The sequence below is a fragment of the Triticum aestivum genome, chromosome 5A, assembly GCF_018294505.1.
Source record: "Triticum aestivum cultivar Chinese Spring chromosome 5A, IWGSC CS RefSeq v2.1, whole genome shotgun sequence".
In the NCBI taxonomy this organism is placed as follows: Eukaryota; Viridiplantae; Streptophyta; class Magnoliopsida; order Poales; family Poaceae; genus Triticum; species Triticum aestivum.
The window spans coordinates 529593528-529620620 of record NC_057806.1 but is presented as its reverse complement, the minus strand read 5'-3'; the positions used below and the strand labels follow the sequence as shown (position 1 = coordinate 529620620).

At 46.3% G+C, this 27093-nt stretch overlaps 1 protein-coding gene across 1 annotated transcript; it reads right to left on the bottom strand.

Annotated features, from left to right (window-relative positions):
* Positions 1-15664: 15664 nt before the first annotated feature.
* On the bottom strand, positions 15665-18156 carry LOC123104524 (3-hydroxyindolin-2-one monooxygenase-like). The gene is made up of 2 exons (XM_044526387.1): positions 17065-18156; positions 15665-15934 (listed from the first exon to the last, which is right to left on the bottom strand). Exon 1 carries the CDS (start codon positions 17925-17927, stop codon positions 17124-17126), a length of 804 nt encoding a protein of 267 aa, XP_044382322.1. The 5' UTR covers positions 17928-18156; the 3' UTR covers positions 15665-15934; positions 17065-17123.
* Between the last annotated feature and the right edge of the window lie 8937 nt (positions 18157-27093).

The window sequence follows — 27093 nt, the reverse complement described above, 5'->3', positions numbered from 1 at the left end:
CATGTTTTGCTCTAGGGAGAGGTTTAGTCAACGGATCTGCTACATTCAGGTCCGTGTGCACTTTACAAATATCTATGTCTCCATCTTGAACATTTTCACGAATGGAGTTGAAGCGACGCTTGATGTGCCTTGTCTTCTTGTGAAACCTGGGCTCCTTGGCAAGAGCAATAGCTCCAGTGTTGTCACAGAAGAGCTTGATCGGCCCCGACGCATTGGGTATGACTCCTAGGTCGGTGATGAACTCCTTCACCCAAATTGCTTCATGCGCTGCCTCCGAGGCTGCCATGTACTCCGCTTCACATGTAGATCCCGCCACAACGCTCTACTTGCAACTGCACCAGCTTACTGCCCCACCATTCAAAATATACACGTATCCGGTTTGTGACTTAGAGTCATCCAAATCTGTGTCGAAGCTAGCATCGACGTAACCCTTTATGACGAGCTCTTCGTCACCTCCATAGACGAGAAACATTTCCTTAGTCCTTTTCAGGTACTTCAGGATATTCTTGACCGCTGTCCAGTGTTCCTTGCCGAGATTACTTTGGTACCTTCCTACCAAACTTACGGCAAGGTTTACATCAGGTCTGGTACACAGCAAGGCATACATAATAGAACCTATGGCTGAGGCATAGGGGATGACACTCATCTCTTCTATATCTTCTGCTGTGGTCGGACATTGAGCTGAGCTCAATTTCACACCTTGTAACACAGGCAAGAACCCCTTCTTAGACTGATCCATATTGAACTTCTTCAATATCTTATCAAGGTATGTGCTTTGTAAAAGACCTATGAGGCGTCTTGATCTATCTCTGTAGATCTTGATGCCTAATATATAAGCAGCTTCTCCAAGGTCCTTCATTGAAAAACTCTTATTCAAGTAGGCCTTTATGCTGTCCAAGAGTTCTATATCATTTCCCATCAAAAGTATGTCATCTACATATAATATGAGAAATGCTACAGAGCTCCCACTCACTTTCTTGTAAATGCAGGCTTCTCCATAAGTCTGCGTAAACCCAAACGCTTTGATCATCTCATCAAAGCGAATGTTCCAACTCCGAGATGTTTGCACCAGCCCATAAATCGAGCGTTGGAGCTTGCACACCTTGTCAGTATTCTTAGGATCGACAAAACCTTCCGGCTGCATCATATACAATTCTTCCTTAAGGAAACCATTAAGGAATGCCGTTTTGACGTCCATTTGCCATATTTCATAATCATAGAATGCGGCAATCGCTAACATGATTCGAACGGACTTTAGCTTCGCTATCGGTGAGAAAGTCTCATCGTAGTCAACCCCTTGAACTTGTCGATAACCCTTAGCGACAAGCCGAGCTTTATAGATGGTCACATTACCATCCGCGTCTGTCTTCTTCTTAAAGATCCATTTATTTTCTATGGCTCGCCGCTCAACGAGCAAGTCAGTCAAAGTCCATACTTCATTTTCATACATGGATCCTATCTCGGATTTCATGGCTTCTAGCCATTTGTCAGAATCCGGGCCCGCCATCGCTTCTTCATAGTTTGAAGGTTCACCATTGTCTAACAACATGATTTCCAAGACAGGGTTGCCGTACCACTCTGGTGCGGAACGTGTCCTTGTGGACCTTCGAATTTCAGTAGGAGCTTGATCAGAAGTATCTTGATCATCATCATTAACTTCCTCTCTAGTTGGTGCAGGCACCTCAGGAACATTTTCTTGAGTTGCGCCATTTTCCGGTTCAAGAGGTAATACTTCATCAAGTTCTACTTTCCTCCCACTTACTTCTTTCGAGAGAAACTCCTTCTCTAGAAAGGATCCATTCTTGGCAACAAAGATCTTGCCTTCGGATCTGAGGTAGAAGGTATACCCAATAGTTTCTTTAGGGTATCCTATGAAGACGCATTTTTCCGACTTGGGTTCGAGCTTTTCAGGTTGAAGTTTCTTGACATAAGCATCGCATCCCCAAACTTTTAGAAACGACAGCTTAGGTTTCTTCCCAAACCATAATTCATACGGTGTCGTCTCAACGGATTTCGACGGAGCCCTATTTAAAGTGAATGCGGCAGTCTCTAAAGCATAGCCCCAAAAAGATAGCGGTAAATCGGCAAGAGACATCATAGATCGCACCATATCTAATAGAGTGCGATTACGACGTTCGGACACACCATTACGCTGAGGTGTTCCAGGCGGCGTGAGTTGTGAAACTATTCCACATTTTCTTAAGTGTGTGCCAAACTCGTGACTCAAGTATTCTCCTCCACGATCTGATCGCAGGAACTTGATTTTCCTGTCATGTTGATTCTCAACCTCACTTTGAAATTCTTTGAACTTTTCAAAGGTCTCAGACTTGTGTTTCATTAAGTAGACATACCCATATCTACTCAAGTCATCAGTGAGGGTGAGAACATAACGATAGCCACCGCGAGCCTCAACACTCATTGGACCGCACACATCAGTATGTATGATTTCCAATAAGTTGGTTGCTCGCTCCATTGTTCCTGAGAACGGAGTCTTGGTCATTTTACCCATGAGGCATGGTTCGCACGTGTCAAATGATTCGTAATCAAGAGACTCTAAAAGTCCATCAGCATGGAGCTTCTTCATGCGTTTGACACCTATGTGACCAAGGCGGCAGTGCCACAAGTATGTGGGACTATCATTATCAATCTTACATCTTTTGGTATTCACACTATGAATATGTGTAGCATTACGCTCGAGATTCAGTAAGAATAAACCATTCTCCATCGAGCATGACCATAAAACATATCTCTCATATAAATAGAACAACCATTATTCTCGGATTTAAATGAGTAGCCATCTCGAATTAAACAAGATCCTGATACAATGTTCATGCTCAAACTTGGCACTAAATAACAATTATTGAGGTTCAAAACTAATCCCGTAGGTAAATGTAGAGGTAGCGTGCCGACGGCGATCACATCGACCTTGGAACCATTCCCGACGCGCATCGTCACCTCGTCCTTCGCCAGTCTCCGCTTATTCCGCAGCTCCTGCTTTGAGTTACAAATGTGAGCAACTGCACCAGTATCAAATACCCAGGAGCTACTACGAGTACTGGTAAGGTACGCATCAATTACATGTATATCACATATACCTTTCGTTTTGCCGGCCTTCTTGTCCGCTAAGTATTTGGGGCAGTTCCACTTTCAGTGACCACTTCCCTTGCAATAAAAGCACTGAGTCTCGGGCTTGGGTCCATTCTTTGGCTTCTTCCCGACAGCTTGCTTGCCGGGCGCGGCAACTCCCTTGCCGTCTTTCTTGAAGGCTTTCTTACCCTTGCCCTTCTTGAACTTAATGGTTTTATTCACCATCAACACTTGATGTTCCTTTTTGACTTCTACCTCTGCTGATTTCAGCATTGCAAATACTTCAGGAATGGTCTTTTCCATCCCCTGCATATTGAAGTTCATCACAAAGCTCTTGTAGCTCGGTGGAAGCGACTGAAGGATTCTGTCAATGGCCGCGTCATCCGGGAGATTAACTCCCAGCTGAGTCAAGCGGTTATGTAACCCAGACATTGTGAGTATGTGCTCACTGACAGAACTATTTTCCTCCATCTTACAGCTGAAGAATTTGTCGGAGACTTCATATCTCTCGACCCGGGCATGAGCTTGGAAAACCATTTTCAGCTCTTCGAACATCTCATATGCTCCGTATCTCTCAAAACGCTTTTGGGGCCCCGGCTCTAAGCTGTAAAGCATGCCGCACTGAACAAGGGAGTAGTCATCGGTACGTGCCTGCCAAGCGTTCATAACGTCTTGTTCTGCAGGGAGAATAGGTGCATCACCTAGCGGTGCTTGTAGGACATAATCTTTCTTGGCAGCTATGAGGATGATCCTCAGGTTCCGGACCCAGTCCGTGTAGTTGCTGCTATCATCTTTCAGCTTGGTTTTCTCTAGGAACGCATTGAAGTTGAGGACTACGTTGGCCATTTGATCTACAAGACATATTGTAAAAAATTTAGACCAAGTTCATGATAATTAAGTTCATCTAATCAAATTATTCAATGAACTCCCACTTAGATAGACATCCCTCCAGTCATCTAAGTATAACATGATCCGAGTTAACTAGGCCGTGTCCGATCATCACGTGAGACAGACTAGTCAACGTCGGTGAACATCTTCATGTTGATCGTATCTTCTATACGACTCATGCTCGACCTTTCGGTCTTCTGTGTTCCGAGGCCATGTCTGTACATGCTAGGCTCGTCAAGTCAACCTAAGTGTTTTGCATGTGTAAATCTGTCTTACACCCGTTGTATGTGAACGTTAGAATCTATCACACCCGATCATCACGTGGTGCTTCGAAACAACGAACTGTCACAACGGTGCACAGTTAGGGGGAACACTTTCTTGAAATTATTATGAGGGATCATCTTATTTACTACCGTCATTCTAAGCAAACAAGATGCAAAAACATGATAAACATCACATGCAATCAAAATAATAATAGTGACATGATATGGCCAATATCACATAGCTCCTTTGATCTCCATCTTGGGGCTCCATGATCATCTTGTCACCGGCATGACACCATGAGCTCCATCATCGTGTCTCCATGAAGTTGCTCGCCAACTATTACTTCTACTACTATGGCTAACGCGTTTAGCAATAAAGTAAAGTAATTTACATGGCGTTTCTCAATGACACGCAGGTCATACAAAAATAAAGACAACTCCTATGGCTCCTGTCGGTTGTCATACTCATCGACATGCAATTCGTGATTCCTATTACAATAGCATGAACATCTCATACATCACATATAGATCATTCATCATTCATCACAACTTTGGCCATATCATATCACAAAGCACTTCCTGCAAAAACAAGTTAGACGTCCTCTAATTATTGTTGCAAGTTTTACGTGGCTGAAGTAGGGTTCTAGCAAGAACGTTTTCTTACCTACGTGAAAGCCACAACGTGATTTGTTAACTTTTATTTACCCTTCATAAGGACCCTTTTCATCGAATCCACTCCAACTAAAGTAGGAGAGACAGACACCCGCTAGCCACCTTATGCAACTTTTGCATGTTAGTCGGTGGAACCGGTCTCACGTAAGCGTACGTGTAAGGTTGGTCCGGGCCGCTTCATCCCACAATACCGTTGAAGCAAGATAAGACTAGTAGCGGCAAGAAAGTTGACAACATCAACGCCCACAACAAATTGTGTTCTAGTCGTGCAAGAGAACTACACATAGACCTAGCTCATGATGCCACTGTTGGCGAACGTTGCAGAAAACAAAAATTTTCCTACGGTTTCACCAAGATCCATCTAGGAGTTCATCTAGCAATGAGTGATCGGATTGCATCTACATACCTTTGTAGATTACGCGCGGAAGCGTTCAAAGAACGGGGATGAGGAAGGCGTACTCGACGTGATCCAAATCACCGGAGATCCTAGCACCGAACGGACGGCACCTCCGCGTTCAACACACGTACGGTCAGCGTAACGTCTCCTCCTTCTTGATCCAGCAAGGGGGAAGGAGAGGTTGAGGAAGATGGCTCCAGCAGCAGCACGACGGCGTGGTGTTGATGGAGCTGCAGTACTCCGGCAGGGCTTCGCCAAGCACTATGGAGGAGGAGGATGTGTTGGAGAGGGAGAGGGAGGCACCAAAGGCAAAGGTCAGAAGTCCTCCATCTCCCCACTATATATAGGAGGGCCAAGGGGGGCGCCGGCACTAGGAGATCTAATCTCCTAGGGGGGTGCGGCCAAGGAGAGGAATCCCTCCTCCCCAAGGCACCTAGGGGTGCCTTCCCCCTTTGGGACTCTTCCCTCCTTGAAACCCTAGGCGCATGGGCCTCTTGGGGCTGGTGCCCTTGGCCCGTGTAGGCCAAGGCGCACCCCCTACAGCCCATGTGCCCCCCCGGAACAGGTGGCCCCACCCGGTGGACCCCCGGACCCTTCCGGTGGTCCCGGTACAATACCGGTGACCCCGAAACTTGTCCCGATGCCCGAAATGTTGGGGAACGTAGCATAAATTCAAAATTTTCCTACGTGTCACCAAGATCTATCTATGGAGTCATCTAGCAACGAGGGAGGAGTGGATCTACATACCCTTGTAGATCGCGCGCGGAAGCGTTCAAGAGAACGGGGTTGATGGAGTCGTACTCGTCGTGATCCAAATCACCGATGATCCTAGTGCCGAACGGACGGCACCTCTGCGTTCAACACACGTACGGAGCAGCGACGTCTCCTCCTTCTTGATCCAGCAAGGGGGGAGGAGAGGTTAATGGAGATCCAGCAGCACAACGGCGTGGTGGTGGAAGTAGCGGGATTCCAACAGGGCTTCGCTAAGCGCTGCGGGAGGAGGGAGATGTGTCACAGGAGGGAGAGGGAGGCGCCAGGCCTTAGGTATGGTTGTCCTCCCTTCCCCCCACTATATATAGGGCCAAGGGAGAGGGGGAGGGCGCAGCCTTGCCCCTTCCTCCAAGGAAGGGTGCGGCCAAGGGGGGGAGGAGTCCATCCTCCCCAAGGCACCTCGGAGGTGCCTTCCCCCTTTAGGACTCTTCCTTTTCCTTCATCTCTTGGCACATGGGCCTCTTGGGGCTGGTGCCCTTGGCCCATAGAGGCCAAGGCGCACCCCCTACAGCCCATGTGCCCCCCCAGGGCAGGTGGCCCCACCTGGTGGACCCCCGGGACCCTTTCGGTGGTCCCGGTACAATACCGGTGACCCCGAAACTTGTCCCGATGGCCGAAATAGCACTTCCTATATATAATTCTTTACCTCCGGACCATTCCGGAACTCCTCGTGACGTCCGGGATCTCATCCGGGACTCCGAACAACTTTAGGGTTACCGCATACTAATATCTCTATAACCCTAGCGTCACCGAACCTTAAGTGTGTAGACCCTACGGGTTCGGGAGACATGCAGACATGACCGAGATGACTCTCCGGTCAATAACCAACAACGGGATCTGGATACCCATGTTGGCTCCAACATGTTCCACGATGATCTCATCGGATGAACCACGATCTCAAGGACTTAATCAATCCCGTATACAATTCCCTTTGTCTAGCGGTACGATACTTGCCCGAGATTCGATCGTCGGTATCCCGATACCTTGTTCAATCTCGTTACCGGCAAGTCTCTTTACTCGTTCCGTAACACATCATCCCGTGATCAACTCCTTGATCACATTGTGCACATTATGATGATGTCCTACCGAGTGGGCCCAGAGATACCTCTCCGTCACACGGAGTGACAAATCCCAGTCTTGATTCGTGCCAACCCAACAGACACTTTTGGAGATACCCATAGTGTACCTTTATAGCCACCCAGTTACCTTGTGACGTTTGGCACACCCAAAGCACTCCTACGGTATCCGGGAGTTGCACAATCTCATGGTCTAAGGAAATGATACTTGACATTAGAAAAGCTTTAGCATACGAACTACACGATCTAGTGCTATGCTTAGGATTGGGTCTTGTCCATCACATCATTCTCCTAATGATGTGATCCCGTTATCAATGACATCCAATGTCCATGGTCAGGAAACCGTAACCATCTATTGATCAACGAGCTAGTCAAATAGAGGCTTACTAGGGACATGGTGTTGTCTATGTATCCACACATGTATCTGAGTTTCCTATCAATACAATTCTAGCATGGATAATAAACGATTATCATGAACAAGGAAATATAATAATAATCAATTTATTATTGCCTCTAGGGCATATTTCCAACAGTCTCCCACTTGCACCAGAGTCAATAATCTAGTTCACATCGCCATGTGATTAACACTCACAGGTCACATCGCCATGTGACCAACATCCAAAGAGTTTACTAGAGTCAATAATCTAGTTCACATCACTATGTGATTAACGCTCAATGAGTTCTGGGTTTGATCATGTTGCTTGTGAGAGAGGTTTTAGTCAACGGGTCTGCAACATTCAGATCCATATGTGCTTCGCAAATCTATATGTCATCTTGTAGATGCAGCTACTACGCTATATTTGGAGCCATTTCAAATAACTGTTCTACTTAGAGCTATTCTAAATTGTTGCTCCATTATACGTATCCGGTATCTCTACTCAGAGCTATCCGGATAGGTGTTAAGCTTGCATCGACGTAACCCTTTACAACGAACTCTTTTACCACCTCCATAATCGAGAAAATTCCTTAGTCCACTAGTTACTAAGGATAACTTTGACCGCTGTCCTGTGATCCATTTTTGGATCACTCTTGTACCCCTTGACTGACTCATGGAAAGGCACACTTCAGGTGCGGTACACAGCATAGCATACTGTAGAGCCTATGACAAAAGCATAGGGGACGACCTTCGTCCTTCCTCTTTCTTCTACCGTGGTCAAGCTTTAAGCCTTAACTTCATACCTTACAACTCAGGCAAGAACTCCTTCTTTGACTGATCCATCTTGAACACCTTCAAGATCATGTCAAGGTATGTGCTCATTTGAAAGTACCATTAAGCGTTTTGATCTATCCTTATAGATCTTGATGCTCAATGTTCAAGTAGCTTAATCCAGGCTTTCCATTGAAAAACACTTTCCAAATAACCCTATATGCTTTCCAGAAATTATACGTCATTTCTGATCAACAATATGTCAACAACATATATTCATCAGAAATTCTATAGTGCTCCCACTCACTTCTTTGGAAATACAAGTTTCTCATAAACTTTGTATAAACCCAAAATCTTTGATCATCATCAAAGCATACATTCCAACTCCGAGATGCTTACTCCAGTCCTTAGAAGGATAGCTGGAGCTTTGCATACTTATTAGCATCTTTCAGGATTGACAAAACCTTCCGGTTGTATCACATACAACCTTTCCTCAAGAAAATCATCGAGGATACAATGTTTTGACATCCTATCTGCAAGATTTCATAAATAATGCAGTAATCGCTAATATAATTCCAACAGACTCTTAGCATCGCTACGAGTGAGAAAGTCTCATCGTAGTCAACTCCTTGAACTTGTCGGAAAACATCTTAACGACAAGTCGAGCTTTCTTAATGGTGATACTTACCATCATTGTTCATCTTCCTTTTAAAATCCATCTACACTCAACAGCCTTACGACCATCGAGTTGTTCTGCCAAAGTCTACACTTTGTTTCCATACATGGATCCTCTCTCGGATTTTATGGCCTCGAGCCATTTATTGGAATCCGGGCCCACCATCGCTTCTCCATAGCTCGTAGGTTCATTGTTGTCTAGCAACATGACTTCCAAGACAGGATTACTGTACCACTCTGAAGTAGTACGCATCCTTGTCATCCCTACGAGGTTTGGTAGTGACTTGATCCGAAGTTTCATGATCACTATCATAAGCTTCCACTTCAATTGGTGTAGGTGCCACAGGAACAACTTCCTGTGCCCTGCTACACACTAGTTGAAGTGACGGTTCAATAACCTCATCAAGTCTCCACCATCCTCCCACTCAATTCTTTCGAGAGAAACTTTTCCTCGAGAAAGGACCCGATTCTAGAAACAATCCCTTATTGCTTTCGGATCTGAGATAGGAGGTATACCCAACTGTTTTGGGTGTCCTATGAAGATGCATTTATCCGCTTTGGGTTCGAGCTTATCAGCCTGAAACTTTTTCACATAAGCGTCGCAGCCCCAAACTTTTAAGAAATGACAGCTTAGGTTTCTCTAAACCATAGTTCATATGGTGTCATCTCATCGGAATTACGTGGTGCCCTATTTAAAGTGAATGTGGTTGTCTCTAATGCCTAACCCATAAACTATCGTGGTAATTCGATAAGAGACATCATGGTATGCATCATATCCAATAGGGTGCAGTTATGATGTTCGGACACACCATCACACTATGGTGTTCCAGGCTGTATTAGTTGTGAAACAATTTCCACAATGTCTTAATTCTGTGCCAAACTCGTAATTCAGATATTCATCTCTATGATCATATCATAGATATTTTATCCTCTTGTCACGACGATCTTTCAACTTCACCCTGAAATTACTTGAACCTTTCAATAATTCAGACTCGTGATTCATCAAGTAAATATACTCAACATCTACTCAAATCATCTGTGAAGTAAGAACATAACGATATCCACTACACGCCTCAGCACTCATTGGACTGCACACATCAAAATGTATTACTTCCAACAAGTTGCTTTCTAGTTCCATTTTACTGAAAACGAGGCTTTCAGTCATCTTGCCCATGTGGTATGATTTGCATGTCTCAAGTGATTCAAAATCAAGTGAGTCCAAACGGTCCATTTGCATGGAGTTTCTTCATGCATATACACCAATAGACATGGTTCGCATGTCTCAAACCTTTCAAAAATGAGTGAGCCCAAAGATCCATCAACATGGAGCTTCTTCATGCGTTTTATACCGATATGACTTAAGTGGCAGTGCCACAAGTAGGTGGTACTATCATTACTATCTTTTGGCATGAACATGTGTATCACTACGATCGAGATTCAATAAACCATTCATTTCAGGTGTAAGACCATTTGAAGGTATTATTCAAATAAACAGAGTAACCATTATTCTCTTTAAATGAATAACCGTATTGCGATAGACATAATCCAATCATGTCTATGCTCAACGCAAACACCAAATAACAATTATTTAGGTTTAATACCAATCTCGATGGTAGAGGGAGCGTGCGATGCTTGATCATATCAACCCTGGAAACACTTCCAACACATATCGTCAGCTCACCTTTAGCTAGTCTCCGTTTATTCCGTAGCCTTTTGTTTCGAGTTACTAACACTTAGCAACCGAACCGGTATCTAATACCCTGGTGCTACTAGGAGTACTAGTAAAGTACACATCAACACAATGTATATCCAATATACTTCTATCGACCTTGCCAGCCTTCTCATCTACCAGGTATCTAGGGTAATTCTGCTCCAGTGGCTGTTCCCCTTATTACAGAAGCACTTAGTCTCGGGTTTGGGTTCAACCTTGGGTTTCTTCACTAGAGCAGCAGCTGAATTGCCGTTTCATGAAGTATCCCTTCTTGCCCTTGCCCTTCTTGAAACTAGTGGTTTCACCAACCATCAACAATTGATGCTCCTTCTTGATTTCTACTTTTGTGGTGTCAAACATCGCGAATATCTCAAGGATCATCATATATGTCCCTGATATATCATAGTTCATCACGAAGCTCTAGCAGCTTGGTGGTAATGACTTCGAAGAACCATCACTATTTCATCTGGAAGATCAACTCCCACTCGATTCAAGCAATTGTTGTACTCAGACAATCTGAGCACAAGCTCAACAATTGAGCTTTTCTCCTTAGTTTGTAGGCTAAGAAAATCGTCGGAGGTCTTATACCTCTTGACGTGGGCACGAGCCTGAAATCCCAATTTCAGCCCTCGAAACATCTCATATGTTTCGCGACGTTTCAAAACGTCTTCGGTGCCTCAACTCTAAACCGTTTAACTGAACTATCACGTAGTTATCAAAATGTGTATGTCAGATGTTCGCAACATCCACAGACGACGTTCGAGGTTCAGCACACTGAGCGGTGCATTAAGGACATAAGCCTTCTATGAAGCAATGAGGACAATCCTCAGTTTACGGACCTAGTCCGCATAATTGCTACTATCAACTTTCAACTAAATTTTCTCTAGGAACATATCTAAACAGTAGAACTGAAGCGCGAGCTACGACATAATTTGCGAAGACCTTTTGACTATGTTCAGGATAATTAAGTTCATCTTATGAACTCCCACTCAGATAGACATCCCTCTAGTCATCTAAGTGATTACATGATCCGAGTCAACTAGGCCGTGTCCGATCATCACGTGAGACGGACTAGTCATCATCGGTGAACATCTTCATGTTGATCGTATCTACCATACGACTCATGCTCGACCTTTCGGTCTTCTGTGTTCCGAGGCCATGTCTGTACACATGCTAGGCTCGTCAAGTTAACCTCAGTGTTTCGCGTGTGTAAATCTGTCTTACACCCGTTGTATGTGAACGTTAGAATCTATCACACCCGATCATCACGTGGTGCTTCGAAACAACGAACTGTCGCAACGGTGCACAGTTAGGGGGAACACCTTCTTGAAATTTTAGTGAGGGATCATCTTATTTACTACCGTCGTTCTAAGTAAACAAGATGTATAAACATGATAAACATCACATGCAATCAAATAATAGTGACATGATATGGCCAATATCATATAGCTCCTTTGATCTCCATCTTGGGGCTCCATGATCATCTTGTCACCGGCATGACACCATGATCTCCATCATCATGATCTCTATCATCGTGTCTTCATGAAGTTGTCTCGTCAACTATTACTTCTACTACTAGCTAACGGTTAGCAATAAGTAAGTAATTACATGACGTTTATGTTGACACGCAGGTCATAAATAAATTAAGACAACTCCTATGGCTCCTGCCGGTTGTCATACTCATCGACATGCAAGTCGTGATTCCTATTACAAGAACATGATCAATCTCATACATCACATATATCATTCATCACATCCTTTTGGCCATATCACATCACATAGCATACCCTGCAAAAACAAGTTAGACGTCCTCTAATTGTTGTTTGCATGTTTTACGTGGCTGCTATGGGTTTCTAGCAAGAACGTTTCTTACCTACGCAAAAACCACAACGTGATATGCCAATTGCTATTTACCCTTCATAAGGACCCTTTTCATCGAATCCGATCCGACTAAAGTGGGAGAGACAGACACCCGCCAGCCACCTTATGCAACTAGTGCATGTCAGTCGGTGGAACCAGTCTCACGTAAGAGTACGTGTAAGGTTGGTCCGGGCCGCTTCATCCCACGATGCCGCCGAATCAAGATAAGACTAGTAACGGCAAGCATATTGAACAAAATCAACGCCCACAACTACTTTGTGTTCTACTCGTGCATAGAAACTACGCATAGACCTAGCTCATGATGCCACTGTTGGGGAACGTAGCATAAATTCAAAATTTTCCTACGTGTCACCAAGATCTATCTATGGAGTCATCTAGCAACGAGGGAGGAGTGGATCTACATACCCTTGTAGATCGCGCGCGGAAGCGTTCAAGAGAACGGGGTTGATGGAGTCGTACTCGTCGTGATCCAAATCACCGATGATCCTAGCGCCGAACGGACGGCACCTCCGCGTTCAACACACGTATGGAGCAGCGACGTCTCCTCCTTCTTGATCTAGCAAGGGGGGAGGAGAGGTTAATGGAGATCCAGCAGCACAACGGCGTGGTGGTGGAAGTAGCGGGATTCCAATAGGGCTTCGCTAAGCGCTGCGGGAGGAGGGAGATGTGTCACGGGAGGGAGAGGGAGGCGCCATGCCTTAGGTATGGCTGTCCTCCCTTCCCCCCACTATATATAGGGCCAAGGGAGAGGGTGAGGGCGCAGCCTTGCCCCTTCCTCCAAGGAAGGGTGCGGCCAAGGGGGGAGGAGTCCATCCTCCCCAAGGCACCTCGGAGGTGCCTTCCCCCTTTAGGACTCTTCCTTTCCCTTGATTCTTGGCGCATGGGCCTCTTGGGGCTGGTGCCCTTGGCCCATAAGGCCAAGGCGCACCCCCTACAGCCCATGTGCCCCCCGGGGCAGGTGGCCCCACCCGGTGGACCCCCGGGACCCTTCCGGTGGTCCCGGTACAATACCGGTGACCCCGAAACTTGTCCCGATGGCCGAAATAGCACTTCCTATATATAATTCTTTACCTCCGGACCATTCCGGAACTCCTCGTGACGTCCGGGATCTCATCCGGGACTCCGAACAACTTTCGGGTTACCGCATACTAATATCTCTATAACCCTAGCGTCACCGAACCTTAAGTGTGTAGACCCTACGGGTTCGGGAGACATGCAGACATGACCGAGATGACTCTCCGGTCAATAACCAACAGCGGGATCTGGATACCCATGTTGGCTCCCACATGTTCCACGATGATCTCATCGGATGAACCACGATGTCAAGGACTTAATCAATCCCGTATACAATTCCCTTTGTCTAGCGGTACGATACTTGCCCGAGATTCGATCGTCGGTATCCCGATACCTTGTTCAGTCTCGTTACCGGCAAGTTTCTTTACTCGTTCCGTAACACATCATCCCGTGATTAACTCCTTGATCACATTGTGCACATTATGATGATGTCCTACCGAGTGGGCCCAGAGATACCTCTCCGTCACACGGAGTGACAAATCCCAGTCTCGATTCGTGCCAACCCAACAGACACTTTCGGAGATACCCGTAGTGTACCTTTATAGCCACCCAGTTACGTTGTGACGTTTGGCACACCCAAAGCACTCCTACGGTATCTGGGAGTTGCACAATCTCATGGTCTAAGGAAATGATACTTGACATTAGAAAAGCTTTAGCATACGAACTACACGATCTAGTGCTATGCTTAGGATTGGGTCTTGTCCATCATATTATTCTCCTAATGATGTGATCCCGTTATCAATGACATCCAATGTCCATGGTCAGGAAACCGTAACCATCTATTGATCAACGAGCTAGTCAACTAGAGGCTTACTAGGGACATGGTGTTGTCTATGTATCCACACATGTATCTGAGTTTCCTATCAATACAATTCTAGCATGGATAATAAACGATTATCATGAACAAGGAAATATAATAATAATCAATTTATTATTGCCTCTAGGGCATATTTCCAACACGAAATAGCACTTCCTATATATAATTCTTTACCTCCGGACCATTCCGGAACTCGTCGTGACGTCCGGGATCTCATCCGGGACTCCGAACAACATTCGGGTTACTGCATATACATATCCCTACAACCCTAGCGTCACCGAACCTTAAGTGTGTAGACCCTACGGGTTCGGGAGACATGTAGACATGACCGAGATTGCTCTCCGGTCAATAACCAACAGCGGGATCTGGATACCCATGTTGGCTCCCACATGCTCCTCGATGATCTCATCGGATGAACCACGATGTCGAGGATTCAAGCAACCCCGTATACAATTCCCTTTGTCAATCAGTATGTTACTTGCCCGAGATCCGATCGTCGGTATCCCAATACCTCGTTCAATCTCGTTACCGGCAAGTCACTTTACTCGTACCGTAATGCATGATCCTGTGACCAGACACTTGGTCACTTTGAGCTCATTATGATGATGCATTACCGAGTGGGCCCAGTGATACCTCTCCGTCATATGGAGTGACAAATCCCAGTCTTGATCCGTGTCAACCCAACAGTCACTTTCGGAGATACCCGTAGTATACCTTTATAGTCACCCAGTTACATTGTGACGTTTGGTACACCCAAAGCACTCCTACAGTATCCGGGAGTTACATGATCTCATGGTCTAAGGAAAGGATACTTGACATTGGAAAACTCTAGCAAACGAACTATACGACCTTGTGCTATGTTTAGGATTGGGTCTTGTCCATCACATCATTCTCCTAATGATGTGATCTCGTTATCAATGACATCCAATATCCATAGTCAGGAAACCATGACTATCTGTTGATCAACGAGCTAGTCAACTAGAGGCTTACTAGGGACATGTTGGTGTCTATTATTCACACATGTATTACGATTTTCGGATAACACAATTATAGCATGAATAAAGACAATTATCATGAACAAGGAAATATAATAATAATGCTTTTATTATTGCCTCTAGGGCATATTTCCAACACTCCGCCCCTTCACCCCATGCAACGGGGTCCCTCCCGATTGCCCACACATTGATAAAGAGTGTCGTCTTTGCCGGGATCTCGTAGCTCTGGACGATCGACATCGTCGTCGACTCGTGTGGGATGAGAAGTGGTGTTGGTGGGTGGAGACGCAACACCTCCTTCAACACCGCCTTGAGGTACTCCATCCTGCTAAGGTCATCTTCTTCGATGGCCAACTTGTCGTTGGTGACTCGTGTTACCTCGTCCCGCAACTTGGCCATTTTCTGGGGTTTTCTCGTGAGCTCCGCCATGGCCCATTCCAGCGTAATAGATGATGTCTCAGTTCCGGCGAAGATCATGTCCTACATATGCCCAAAAAAACACAAAGCAAAGGATAGAAAATAAATTAGTAAGCAACTAAATGGTTTTCCTATATCTCAATTGAGTGGGAGTTTTTCTGTTGTAAGTGTTATAAGAAAAATTCTAGATTGTCTATTTGGTAATTGACTGGTTTATAATTTGGTATTCGTTAACGTTCTCCACTATACAAACAATGACACATGACACTATCAAGTTGACTGATTTTCAGTTCTTTGTTAATCAAAAGTTTACACCATACAAACAATGACATATGTCATTATAAAATAAAAATATATTTTACACGATTTCAAAACCTCAGCTACACCCTTGTTTGCTATGATTTGCTTGTTTTCGGAGCTTGTGAAGGCAGGTGCAATGGATTGTTACTTGCTACAGATAAACATTTCACACAAAGAAAATCCAATTTGCCTTGTTAACACCTTTAACCAGGAACTATTCAAATCAAAAGTGAGTTTATATTTACCACATTATTAAACCTGGATTCTCTTAACACAAAATTACATGTAAGATATGTATTATTGCTTTGCTACTTTTAATAAAATATGAAAAATATACATTGAAGTAACTAGCAACAAACAGAAGAGACAAAAGAGGCAAAAAGAAAGAAAATAAGAGAAAATAAACAAAACAAGTTCAATTCAACTACAAGCAAAACCCATGACCCACGGCTGTCTGTTACCCAAAATAAACAAATAATGGATTGTATACTAAAACCGCTTGAGCCAAAGTAACAAATACTCCCTCAGTTCACAAATATAACATGTTCTAACTTACTTTTTAAATGAAATGTATATAGACATGTTTTAGTGTGTTTGTTCACTTATTTCAGTCCACGCGTATTCCATAGAGACACGTAGGGAGTTTATCCTAAAAGAAAACTATAAATGAATAAATGAAAGCCGACATACAAATAAAGAGAATAATTGGACCGCAGAAGGCGTGATTTGAATTATTCAAATTATTCAAAATATAAAGACTATATAGAAGAATAAAGAATTACCTGAAATTGAAAAGAAGATCATTTATACGAAAAGTATAGCAATTCTGAAAATCGTAGGCAGACCATGGACCCAAAATTAAAGATGAAATTCTGGGGCTTTCGATCGATCACCTGGACAATGCTTATGATGCGATCGTCGGTGAGGTCGAGTCCGGCGGTGCCTTCTTCTCTCAGCCGCAGCAAGACGTCCAAGAAGTCATCCTCCCCTGCGCTGTCGTCCCACTTCTTCTCAAGGTGCTCGGCGATATCTCGGACAGGAACTTGTGCCACGCCTCCATCTGGTCGTCCAGCCTCTTCTCGAACCCCGTCGCCCACCTCACCACCTTCGCCGCCGCGTCGGGAAGCACGTCCTCCGCCTGGAGCCCCGACATGAGCGCCGCAGAGTTGCCCATCAGCTGCTTCATCCTCTCGGCCGTGGCGCCCGCGGCGCCGGTGGCCGCGCGGGTGACCACCGCGTTGCCGTAGCCGTACAGGAGCCCCCTCAGCTCCCCGGCCTCCCCGGCCTCCGCGGCGCGGCGGACTCCCGCGACGAGGGCGAACGAGTCGGCGCGGCGCTGGGAGAGGAGGTGGACGACGGCCATCTTCTTGCTGCGGCGCCAGGCGTCGCCGTAGGGCGCGAAGGAGACGTTGATCGAGCCGTAGGAGAGCTTGTGCACCGGCGCGCTGAGCACGCGTGACGCGAATGCGAGGTCGTGGTTCTTGTACAGGTCCGCCGCCGCGGCCGCCGTGGACACCACCAGCGTCCGCCTGCGCCCGAGCTGCAGGAGCAGGAGGCCGCCGTCGCTGCCGTACCGAGCGTGCAGGTCGCGCAGGGAGCGGTGCGCGAGGCGGCCCAGGAGGTGGAGGTGGCCGAACAGCGGGATCGCCGGGGGCGATGGCGGGAGCTTACTGTTCTTGCCTCGAGCTTTCCTGGTCGCGCAGCAGAAGGCGACGAGCACGGCGACGGCCGCGACGAGCACGGCGTACGGAGACATCCTGCTTCTGCTCGACAACTGTGCTGGATACTACTTGAAAATCCTTGCTCAATGGGGTATATACCGTGTAGCGTGTTGTGACATTTTGATTCGATTATTAGGTGCAGGTGTGGCGTTGTGACTTTATTTTCCCGCGAGAAAAGGCGACGTGACTTGTGAGGTCGAGGGGGCAGCGACGGCAGTGTCATTGTCCTCGGATCATGTGTCAACTTTGGTATCGTCCATGTGATCGTGATCGTGCCAAAAAAGCCGCCGGGTGCCGGCTAAGCTCGTGCTACAGTATGGGCCGGCCCGCCATAAACGTGTCTGGCACGGCACGGCCCGCATCGGCATGAATAATAACCGGGCCGTTTCATGCCGGCCCATGGGCTGGAGCTAGCAGCCCAGGCACGGCACATAGGCTACGTGGGCCGGCATGTCCGCGTTGTGGCATGCTGTCCCGTCTGGCTTTTTTTTTGTTCGTAATACCTCTGAAAACAGCAAAAAAGAGTAAAAATATATAAAAAATTGCAAAATTTGGTAAACTATTATGTGGGTTAAATCTAGAGCTTTATTACCACCTATATCATTAAAAACTTCCATCTCAAAGAAGTAAAAGAATACAAGACATGCTCTAGAATTACAAAAGGATAAAAAATACAAACACTACACTATAACACTACTAATACTCGGATCCATGCACTAATAAAATACGCATGCACTACAAAAATATTGAAAATATTAAAGTATTAGGTATCTATATAGGACATATATATTTATATATTTCAAAAAAATAAACGGGTCGTGCCGTGCCAACCCGCGTGCCGAGCCTCCAGGCCTAGGCACGGCCCATGGCGTGTCGCGTGCCGGGCCTGGACCGTTTAGCCCAGGCCGTGCTGTGCCTGAGTCGTGCCGTGGCCGCGTGCTACGCGGCCCAATTAGCACGACCTGTTTGGCCAACTATAGACCCGTTATATCCGGCGAATTGCGGCAAGAAATTGGGTAAATCCGGTGGCGATAGCTTCATTTCAGGTCCCCCTATATCAAACAATTATCATAGGACAGGGAGAATGTCATATGCGAACGATTTGGTGGCAGTTTTAGTTGTTAGGACATGGTGAGGGGTGTCATTTTCTTCAGGTGACATGGCAGTTTCTTTCGGAGAAAGGATTTTTGTTCAAAAACTGTTGCCGTTTGATCTTTCATCATAACTAAAACTGCTTTTACTTTTCCGCCTTTAAAGTTTCGCAAAACTTGGGAGCCTTAGGTTGTACTTGTTTTGTTTTCTATGAGGAATGGAGTCTGGGAGTTTGCCTCGTTTTCATCTAAAAAAAGTTAGAAGAGTTTTGCTCCCCTAATGGCCAATTGTTATTCTATTCCATAGGATAATGCATATTCCACTCGAGCCTTTAAAGATAATATCCACATGTATCTTATGCAATCAAACATTTTTGGGAGCCTGCACGGGGTGATAACAATTTTTTGAGAATATACAAATGAGAATCATTTTTTCACAAGAAAATGCAAGCATCCCCTCTTTCTTTACTCACAAGGAAAATACCCCCTCCGATCCTAATTAAATGGCGTTGCTTTAGTACTCCCTCCGTGTTGAAAAGCTTTTCTTACAAATCTAAGAAGCTTTCTGGGACGGAAGTAATACAACGTTGTACTAAAGCAATGTCAATTAATATGGATCGGAGAGAGTATCATCTTCATCTAAGAAGGAACAATATCATCTCCGCTACCATAGCAATATCTACAAACAATGATATCATAACATTCTTCTTTCGTGCTCAAGAGGCCACAAACCACTAACCCATTGAAGTGCATGACCGGTGCTTCCAGATGAAAAATGTATTTTCAACACTTAGAGAAAATGTCTTCATTGCATGGACATGTTACAGTAAAGACATAATATAACCCCTAAAAAAATAAAGACATAATAGAAAATTGTATTTTTGCATTGCAATTTCTTTGCTTTGTGTATGCGTCATGGTGGTTTATACTTCATTATTTTTAATGTTAAAGGACGGTCTTTAATCTATGTCATTTTGTGGTTGGGTGTTATGTTTGTGTTGTTATTATGGTTTTCTTTATGTACCAATAGAAAAAGTTATGCCCGACACAATTGGGTACCCACCGTATCACAAGGTGCAACACAATTCCGCAACCTTCAAGTCCAATAACACCGAACAACACAAGTGAAAGGATCGATATGGTTGACTAGAGGGGGGGGGTGAATAGGCAACTAACAATTTTTTAACTTTTCTTTACCAAATTAAACTTTGCATCAAAGTAGGTTGTCTAGATGTGCAACTAGTTGAGCAACCTATATGATGCAATAACAACAAACAAACAAGCAAGTAAGAGAAGTAACACTAAGAGCTTGCACAAGTAAAGGTAAGAAATAACCAAGGGTGGATCCGATGAAGATGAGGATGTGTTACCGAAGTTCCTTCCTTTTGAGGGGAAATACGTCTCCGTTAGAGCGGTGTGGAGGCACAATGCTCCCCAAGAAACCACTAGGGCCACCGTATTCTCCTCACGCCCTCACACAATGCGAGATGCCGTGATTCCACTATTGGTGCCCTTGAAGGCGGCGACCGGACCTTTACAAACAAGGTTGGGGTAATCTCCACAACTTAATTGGAGGCTCCCAACAAGACCACGAAGCTTCACCACAATGGACCATGGCTCCATGGTGACCTCAACCGTCTAGGGTGCTCAAACACCCAAGAGTAACAAGATCCGCTAGGGATAGGTGGGGGAATCGAAAAACTCTTGGTGGAAGTGTAGATCGGGGCCTTCTCAACCACTCCCGAGCAAATCAACAAGTTTGATTGGCTAGAGAGATAGATCGGGCGAAAATGGAGCTTGGAGCATTAATGGAGCTTGAGTGGGAAGAGGTAGGTCAACGGAGAAGAAGGGGACCCCTTTTATAGTGGGGGCAACAATCCAACCGTTGCCCCACTAAACAGCCCCGCAGAGGGTGGTAGTACCGCTTGGGGGGGGGGTACTACCGTTGAGCCAGCGGTACTGCCGCTCCAACTAGTGGTACTGCCGCGTAGAGAAGAGAAGTGGGGACCTGGACCCAGAGCGGTACTACCGCGGTGGTAAGGGCGGTACTACCGCTGCGAAGCGGTACTACCGCCTCTACTGCCGCAACTAGTGCTTCAAAACCCGACACGAGAAAAAGAGCCCTCGAGTCAAGGTGGTAGGAGCCAGACAGGCCAGCGGTAGTACAGCTGCGGAGTCACCGGCGGTACTACCGCTGTGGAGCGGTACTGCCGCTTGTGACCCCTCAGCGGTACTACCGCTGGGTAGCACGGTACTACCGCTGGGACCCAGACAAGAGAAAAAAGATCTCTTCATCGAAGCTGAAGTCGAGGCGGTAGGGCCAGGCAGGCCAGCGGTAGTACTGCTGCGGAGTCACCGGCGGTACTACCGCTGTGGAGCGGTACTGCCGCTTGTGACCCCTCAATGGTACTACCGCTGGGTAGCACGGTACTACCACTGGGATCCAGACAAGACACACAAAGAGAAAAGATCTCTCCAACGAAGCGGAAGAGTTCTGAGGGTGAGAAGCAGATGTGTACGTGTTGATTCCACCCAAGCAATACCCCAGCAGACCCCCTCTTGATAGTACGGTGCCCTCTACGCAACTAGTCCACCGAAAGAGAAACGAAAGAGCTACACCGTCTTGAATGGCACTCCGATGGGAAGAAATCGTCTCGTGCCAAGGATGAATCTCTGAAATACTCAAAGCACACGATTAGTTCGCAAACACGTTGTCATCAATCACCAAAACCACATCGAGAGAGATATGCCTCAACAATCTCCCCTTTTTGGTGGATTGATGACAACTAGGAATTTGCACAAGGAAAAGATATAAAAGTAACAATACTTAGAACTACAAAATATAGACGGGCTGCCCCTGAATGTGTGCACCTAGTTAGTGGAGCCTTTGGAATGCAAGACACACACATCCGGATCAACACTTCCCCTATATTTTATAGTCCAACACTTCTAAGCACATGATATATGAGAGTAGGGTATAAAACAGGACAAGCATGCAACTCATAAGATACTACAGTACTGAATAGACATAAGTAATAATGTAGCGATAGGGAGCATATGTCTCACACAACATGTCTAGAACTTAGGTCTCATAGGCACCAAACCAAACCAAACAAAGACAACGAGAGAACACACGAGAAAGCACAAGACACAAAGACACACTCGCAGCACGGCAACAACACAAATCCCCAAACTCTCTCCCCCTTTGGCATCGAGACACCAAAAGGGCAAAGAGCGATGCTACGACTCCAGGTGATGGCAAGCTGAGGATCTCGAACATCACAACTCAGCGTGATCGTCTGCATCTCCGTCGTTGGTCGGAAACTGCTCGGCGTCTGAATCGGTCCAAGGGCAATGCTGGTGAATCCATTCCTCCTCTTTAGTGATCTGTCCCTCAGAACCGCTGGCAACGGTCGCACCCAGGTGACGCATGAGCTCCTTGTGGCGCACCCTGGCCTGCTTCTCCGCCACATGAGTCATGTACTGACCATGAGACTTCATGCAGAAAAGCTTCTTCATATTGCGTTTAAGCTTCTTTGCCCAAGAAGGTTCTGCACTAGAGGGCCCAAAGTCCTCCTCATGATCATCAGTGGCAGCCCCACCCTCAGTCTCCATGGCAGCAGCAGCAGTCGATGGACCCCCGGGTTTAGGCGCTGGGGTGCCCCAATTGTCCTTCTTCCTCAGACGCTTGATCTCATGAGAAACCAAGTCTCCAGTTTCCAACATCACTCTGGGATAGACATGTGCCCAGGCCTTCTCAATGAGCCTCATGATGAATGGACCATATATCGGGCACTTGCGCTCAGAAACGGCAGAGAGAAGTTCAGACCACATAACATGAGAAATGTCCAGGCTCTCTCCAGTGTTTGCTTCCTTCTCATGCTGGCAGAAAAGAAGCATGTCCACGAGATGGAGTGGACCATATACAGATTCCTGATGCGAGGGAAGAGAGTCTCACGGAAGACACGATGAAGAATGTCCAGATATGTAGACAACTCATAGGTTTCCTTCTTAGTCACTGGGTGAACCTTCACAGTGCAGTAGGGCCAAATGGGCTTGCTTATGAGTGGATGTAGTATTGCGGTGAGGGAGGAAACCTACTGGAGTCTCAAGCCCGCGATCTTCCACATCAAGTAACTCCATGAAGGCCTTCCACTTAACGGAAAACAACTTGCCATTGGTCATCCAAGTCAGAGTCCTGTCGGCATCCATTCCAAGATGAACGGTAGCAAAGAATTGAGCCACCAAATCTGCATCGAAATCCTTGTTGAACTGCATGATCCTGAGAACGTTCGGCTGATTACACATCTAAAGGGCTTCGCCAAAGTACTCAGGGTTCTTCTCCATGGCATCAGTGTCGATGGAGCGAACATCAACATAGAGATTCTTCTTGGCCTTGATCACATCAAAATAGATGGCAAACTGAAAGCGGTTCCAGAACGGGCGATTGACCAAAGTGGGATCTTGGTCCACCTCATAGGGGTTGCGGCGACGCTTTTCCCAAAACTCCTTGGCAGTCATCTCAGTCACAGTCTTTCCCTTTGGCTTGTTGGCAGATCTCTTCGACTGTTGAGGTGGTGGAGGAGCACTTGCAAAAGCGCCTGCTGGTGGTGGTTGAGTGCTAGAGGAACCACCTGCTGGCCCAGAGGTGCGGTAGCGCTTTGACGTTGCACGCTCGGGGTTGACACGGCGAGCGTGAGGCTCAGGATGTTCATCACCTGGAACCAAACACAAAAACACACAAAACAACCAGAAAGAACGAGCATAAGCCAACAAACACAACAAAAGGATCAAGTTATGGCAGGAACATGATGGAACTTGGCAGGCAGCGGTAGTACCGTGACATGCACGCGGCAGTACCGCCCAAGCGGTAGTACCGCTCCAAAGAGAGCGGTAGTACCGCTCGAGGCGGGGAAACAGCAGTTCCCTACTACCGTGGTCAGATCCGGCACTACTGGCCTGCCAAATTCAAAAATATTCCTACCAAACTCTAATCTAGATAGTCTAGTTGCCTTCTCCAACCTACTCAAGCCTAGATTTAGCCAAAAATCTAGCGATGCAACCACCATTGCCCCTAAGAAGCAAGATCTGAAAACGAGACAAAAGGAGAGAAGAAACGGGGGCAATACCGGCATCCATGGCAAGAGAATGAGGTGAGGATCGACTCCACCGAAGGAAATGGAGAGGGACGCCCCGGAGACAAAGATCCGCCAGAGCCCTCCCGTGGCGATGCGTGGCTGGAGAGAGGAAGAGGAACGAGGGGGCAAAGCGAATGGGTATGGGGGAGAAGAAACCTCCCCCTGCCCCGATATAACCCCCTGGTCCTGCCCCGCAGCGGTAGTACCGCTTATGAGCGGTAGTACCGCGCACCACCAGCGGTAGTACCGCCCAGCACGCCACGGCAACTAAACACCATGGCTTAGCTCGAAAAAAAAGAGAGAACAAGAGGCAAGAAGAAGAGAGAACACACCAGCAAAAGGCCAAGACACACCTCTTCAAGAGAGGGCGGTGGCCGAGGCCACCTATGTTTGAGTCAAGAGGTATGGCGCCGCAAAGATTTTAACCTTGGGCCCATGACCAAAACTCGTCTTTGAAGCACAAGTACCATCAACAATGGCTAATGTGAAAGACTTGATCAATTTATGCATAATGGGGGGAGGGAGAGTTCATTGAGAGAACAACACTCCCCCTATGTCCATGCCTACATCTAAACTAGACAACAAATTGAGTGTGGTGGGGTGTGCAGAGGTTCAAGTCACATTGCTCGAATCAATGATATTTAGCTCATGCCTTAACTCGCGAAATCTTGCTTCATCCAAGGGCTTCGTGAAAATATCTGCAAGGTTATCATGAGTGTTGACATAGTTGAGCTCGATCTCTCCTTGCCTAATGTGATCCCGGATGAAGTGATACCGAATCTCAATATGCTTCGTCTTGAAGTGTTGCACCGGGTTGAGAGAGATCTTGATGGCACTTTCATTGTCACACCAAAGAGGCACTTTGTCACAAATGACACCGTAATCCTTTAAAGTTTGCCTCATCCATAGGAGTTGTGCACAACAACTACCGGCCGCTACATACTCCGCTTCGGTGGACGAGAGAGACACACAACTTTGCTTTTTGGAAGACCAACTTACCAAAGAGCAACCAAGGAATTGGCACCCTCCGGAAGTGGACTTCCTATCCACTTTGTCTCCCGCCCAATCGGAATCCGAATACCCTACAAGCTTGAAGTTTGATCCTCTTGGGTACCATAAGCCAAAGTTTGGGGTATGAGCCAAATATCGAAAGATTTGTTTGACCGCCACATAGTGACTTTCCTTAGGTGCGGCTTGAAACCGTGCACAAATTCCCACACTCAACATGATATCCGGTCTAGATGCACAAAGGTAAAGCAAGGATCCAATCATGGAGCGATATACCTTTTGATCCACCGCTTTACCATTGGGATCAATGTCAAGTTGGCACTTGGTGGGCATTGGAGTGGAAGCCGGCTTGACATCACTTAGCTTGAATCTCTTGAGCATGTCTTGAGTGTATTTGGCTTGGTTGATGAAGGTTCCTTCTCTTCTTTGCTTCACTTCGAACCCTAGAAAGAACTTCAACTCTCCCATGGAAGACATCTCGAACTTTGAGGTCATGAGAGCGGCAAATTCCTCATTGAAAGCTTTGTTAGGGGAACCAAAGATAATATCATCAACATATAATTGGCACACAAACAACTCCCCTTTGACCTTCTTAGTAAAAAGAGTGGGGTCGATTAGCCCAACTTCAAAACCACGGTCTTGTAACAACTCGGTAAGGTGGTCATACCACGCACGTGGGGCTTGTTTAAGGCCATAGAGTGCCTTATCGAGTTGATACACATGATCGGGAAAGTAGGGATCCTCGAACCCGGGGGGTTGCTTGACATAAACCAATTCATTAATAGGACCATTAAGAAAAGCACTCTTCACATCCATTTGTTGTAACTTAAAGTTATGATGAGAAGCATATGCAATCAACATGCGAATGGATTCAAGACGAGCAACGGGAGCAAAGGTTTCACCGTAGTCGATACCCTCGACTTGGGAGTAGCCTTGTGCTACCAAATGAGCCTTGTTGCGAATGATAATCCCATGGGCATCTTGCTTGTTCTTAAATATCCACTTGGTTCCAATGACATTGTGGTTCCCCGTCGGTCTTGGCACCAATCTCCACACTTTGTTGCGCTCGAAGTTGTTGAGTTCTTCATGCATGGCATTGAGCCAATCCGGATCTTCGAGCGCCTCATAGACCTTGTGGGGTTCGACACAAGAGACAAACGCGTGATGCTCACAATAGTTTGCTAATTGTCTACGAGTGCTTACCCCCTTTCTTAAGCTTCCAAGCACATTCGTCATGAGATGATCCTTGGTGGAGAGCTTGGAAGCAACCTTGGCGGCACGACGCTCCAATTCCTCCTCGGGGGTGAGACGAGAAGTGGTCACTTGATCATCTTGAGCGTCGTCTTGAGCTTGTTCTTGTTCTTGAACTTGCTCGGAGGAGAGAACTTGACCTTGGGCATCACTTGGTGTGTCAACACCATCTTGAGCATGATCTTGCCCTTGGTCTTGTTCTTGAGGATGAGGGCCTTCATGTTGTTCTTCGGAAGCGTGTGGGCTTTGGGTTGGTGATGGCTCCACTTGAGTGGAGCATTGTCCTTCTCCTTCGGCCACAAGGGGTTCCTCAATGGGTAGGATAAAGCCAACACCCATTCTTCTTATGGCTTGAGGAGGAATTTCATCACCTACATCACAAGTGCCACTTTGCTCCACTTGGGAGCCGTTATTTTCATCAAACTCCACCTTACACGTCTCCTCAATAAGTCCCGTAGATTTATTGAGGACACGGTAAGCATGAGAGTTTGTAGCATAACCAACAAATATGCCCTCATAAGCTCTAGCTTCAAATTTAGACAACCGAACACCTTTCTTGAGAATGAAACACTTACACCCGAACACCCGAAAGTACTTGAGGTTGGGCTTGTTACCGGTGAGTATCTCATATGGAGTCTTGTTCAAGCCCTTGCGGAGGTAGAGCCGATTGGATGCATGACACGCGGTGTTGATGGCTTCGGCCCAAAAGTTGT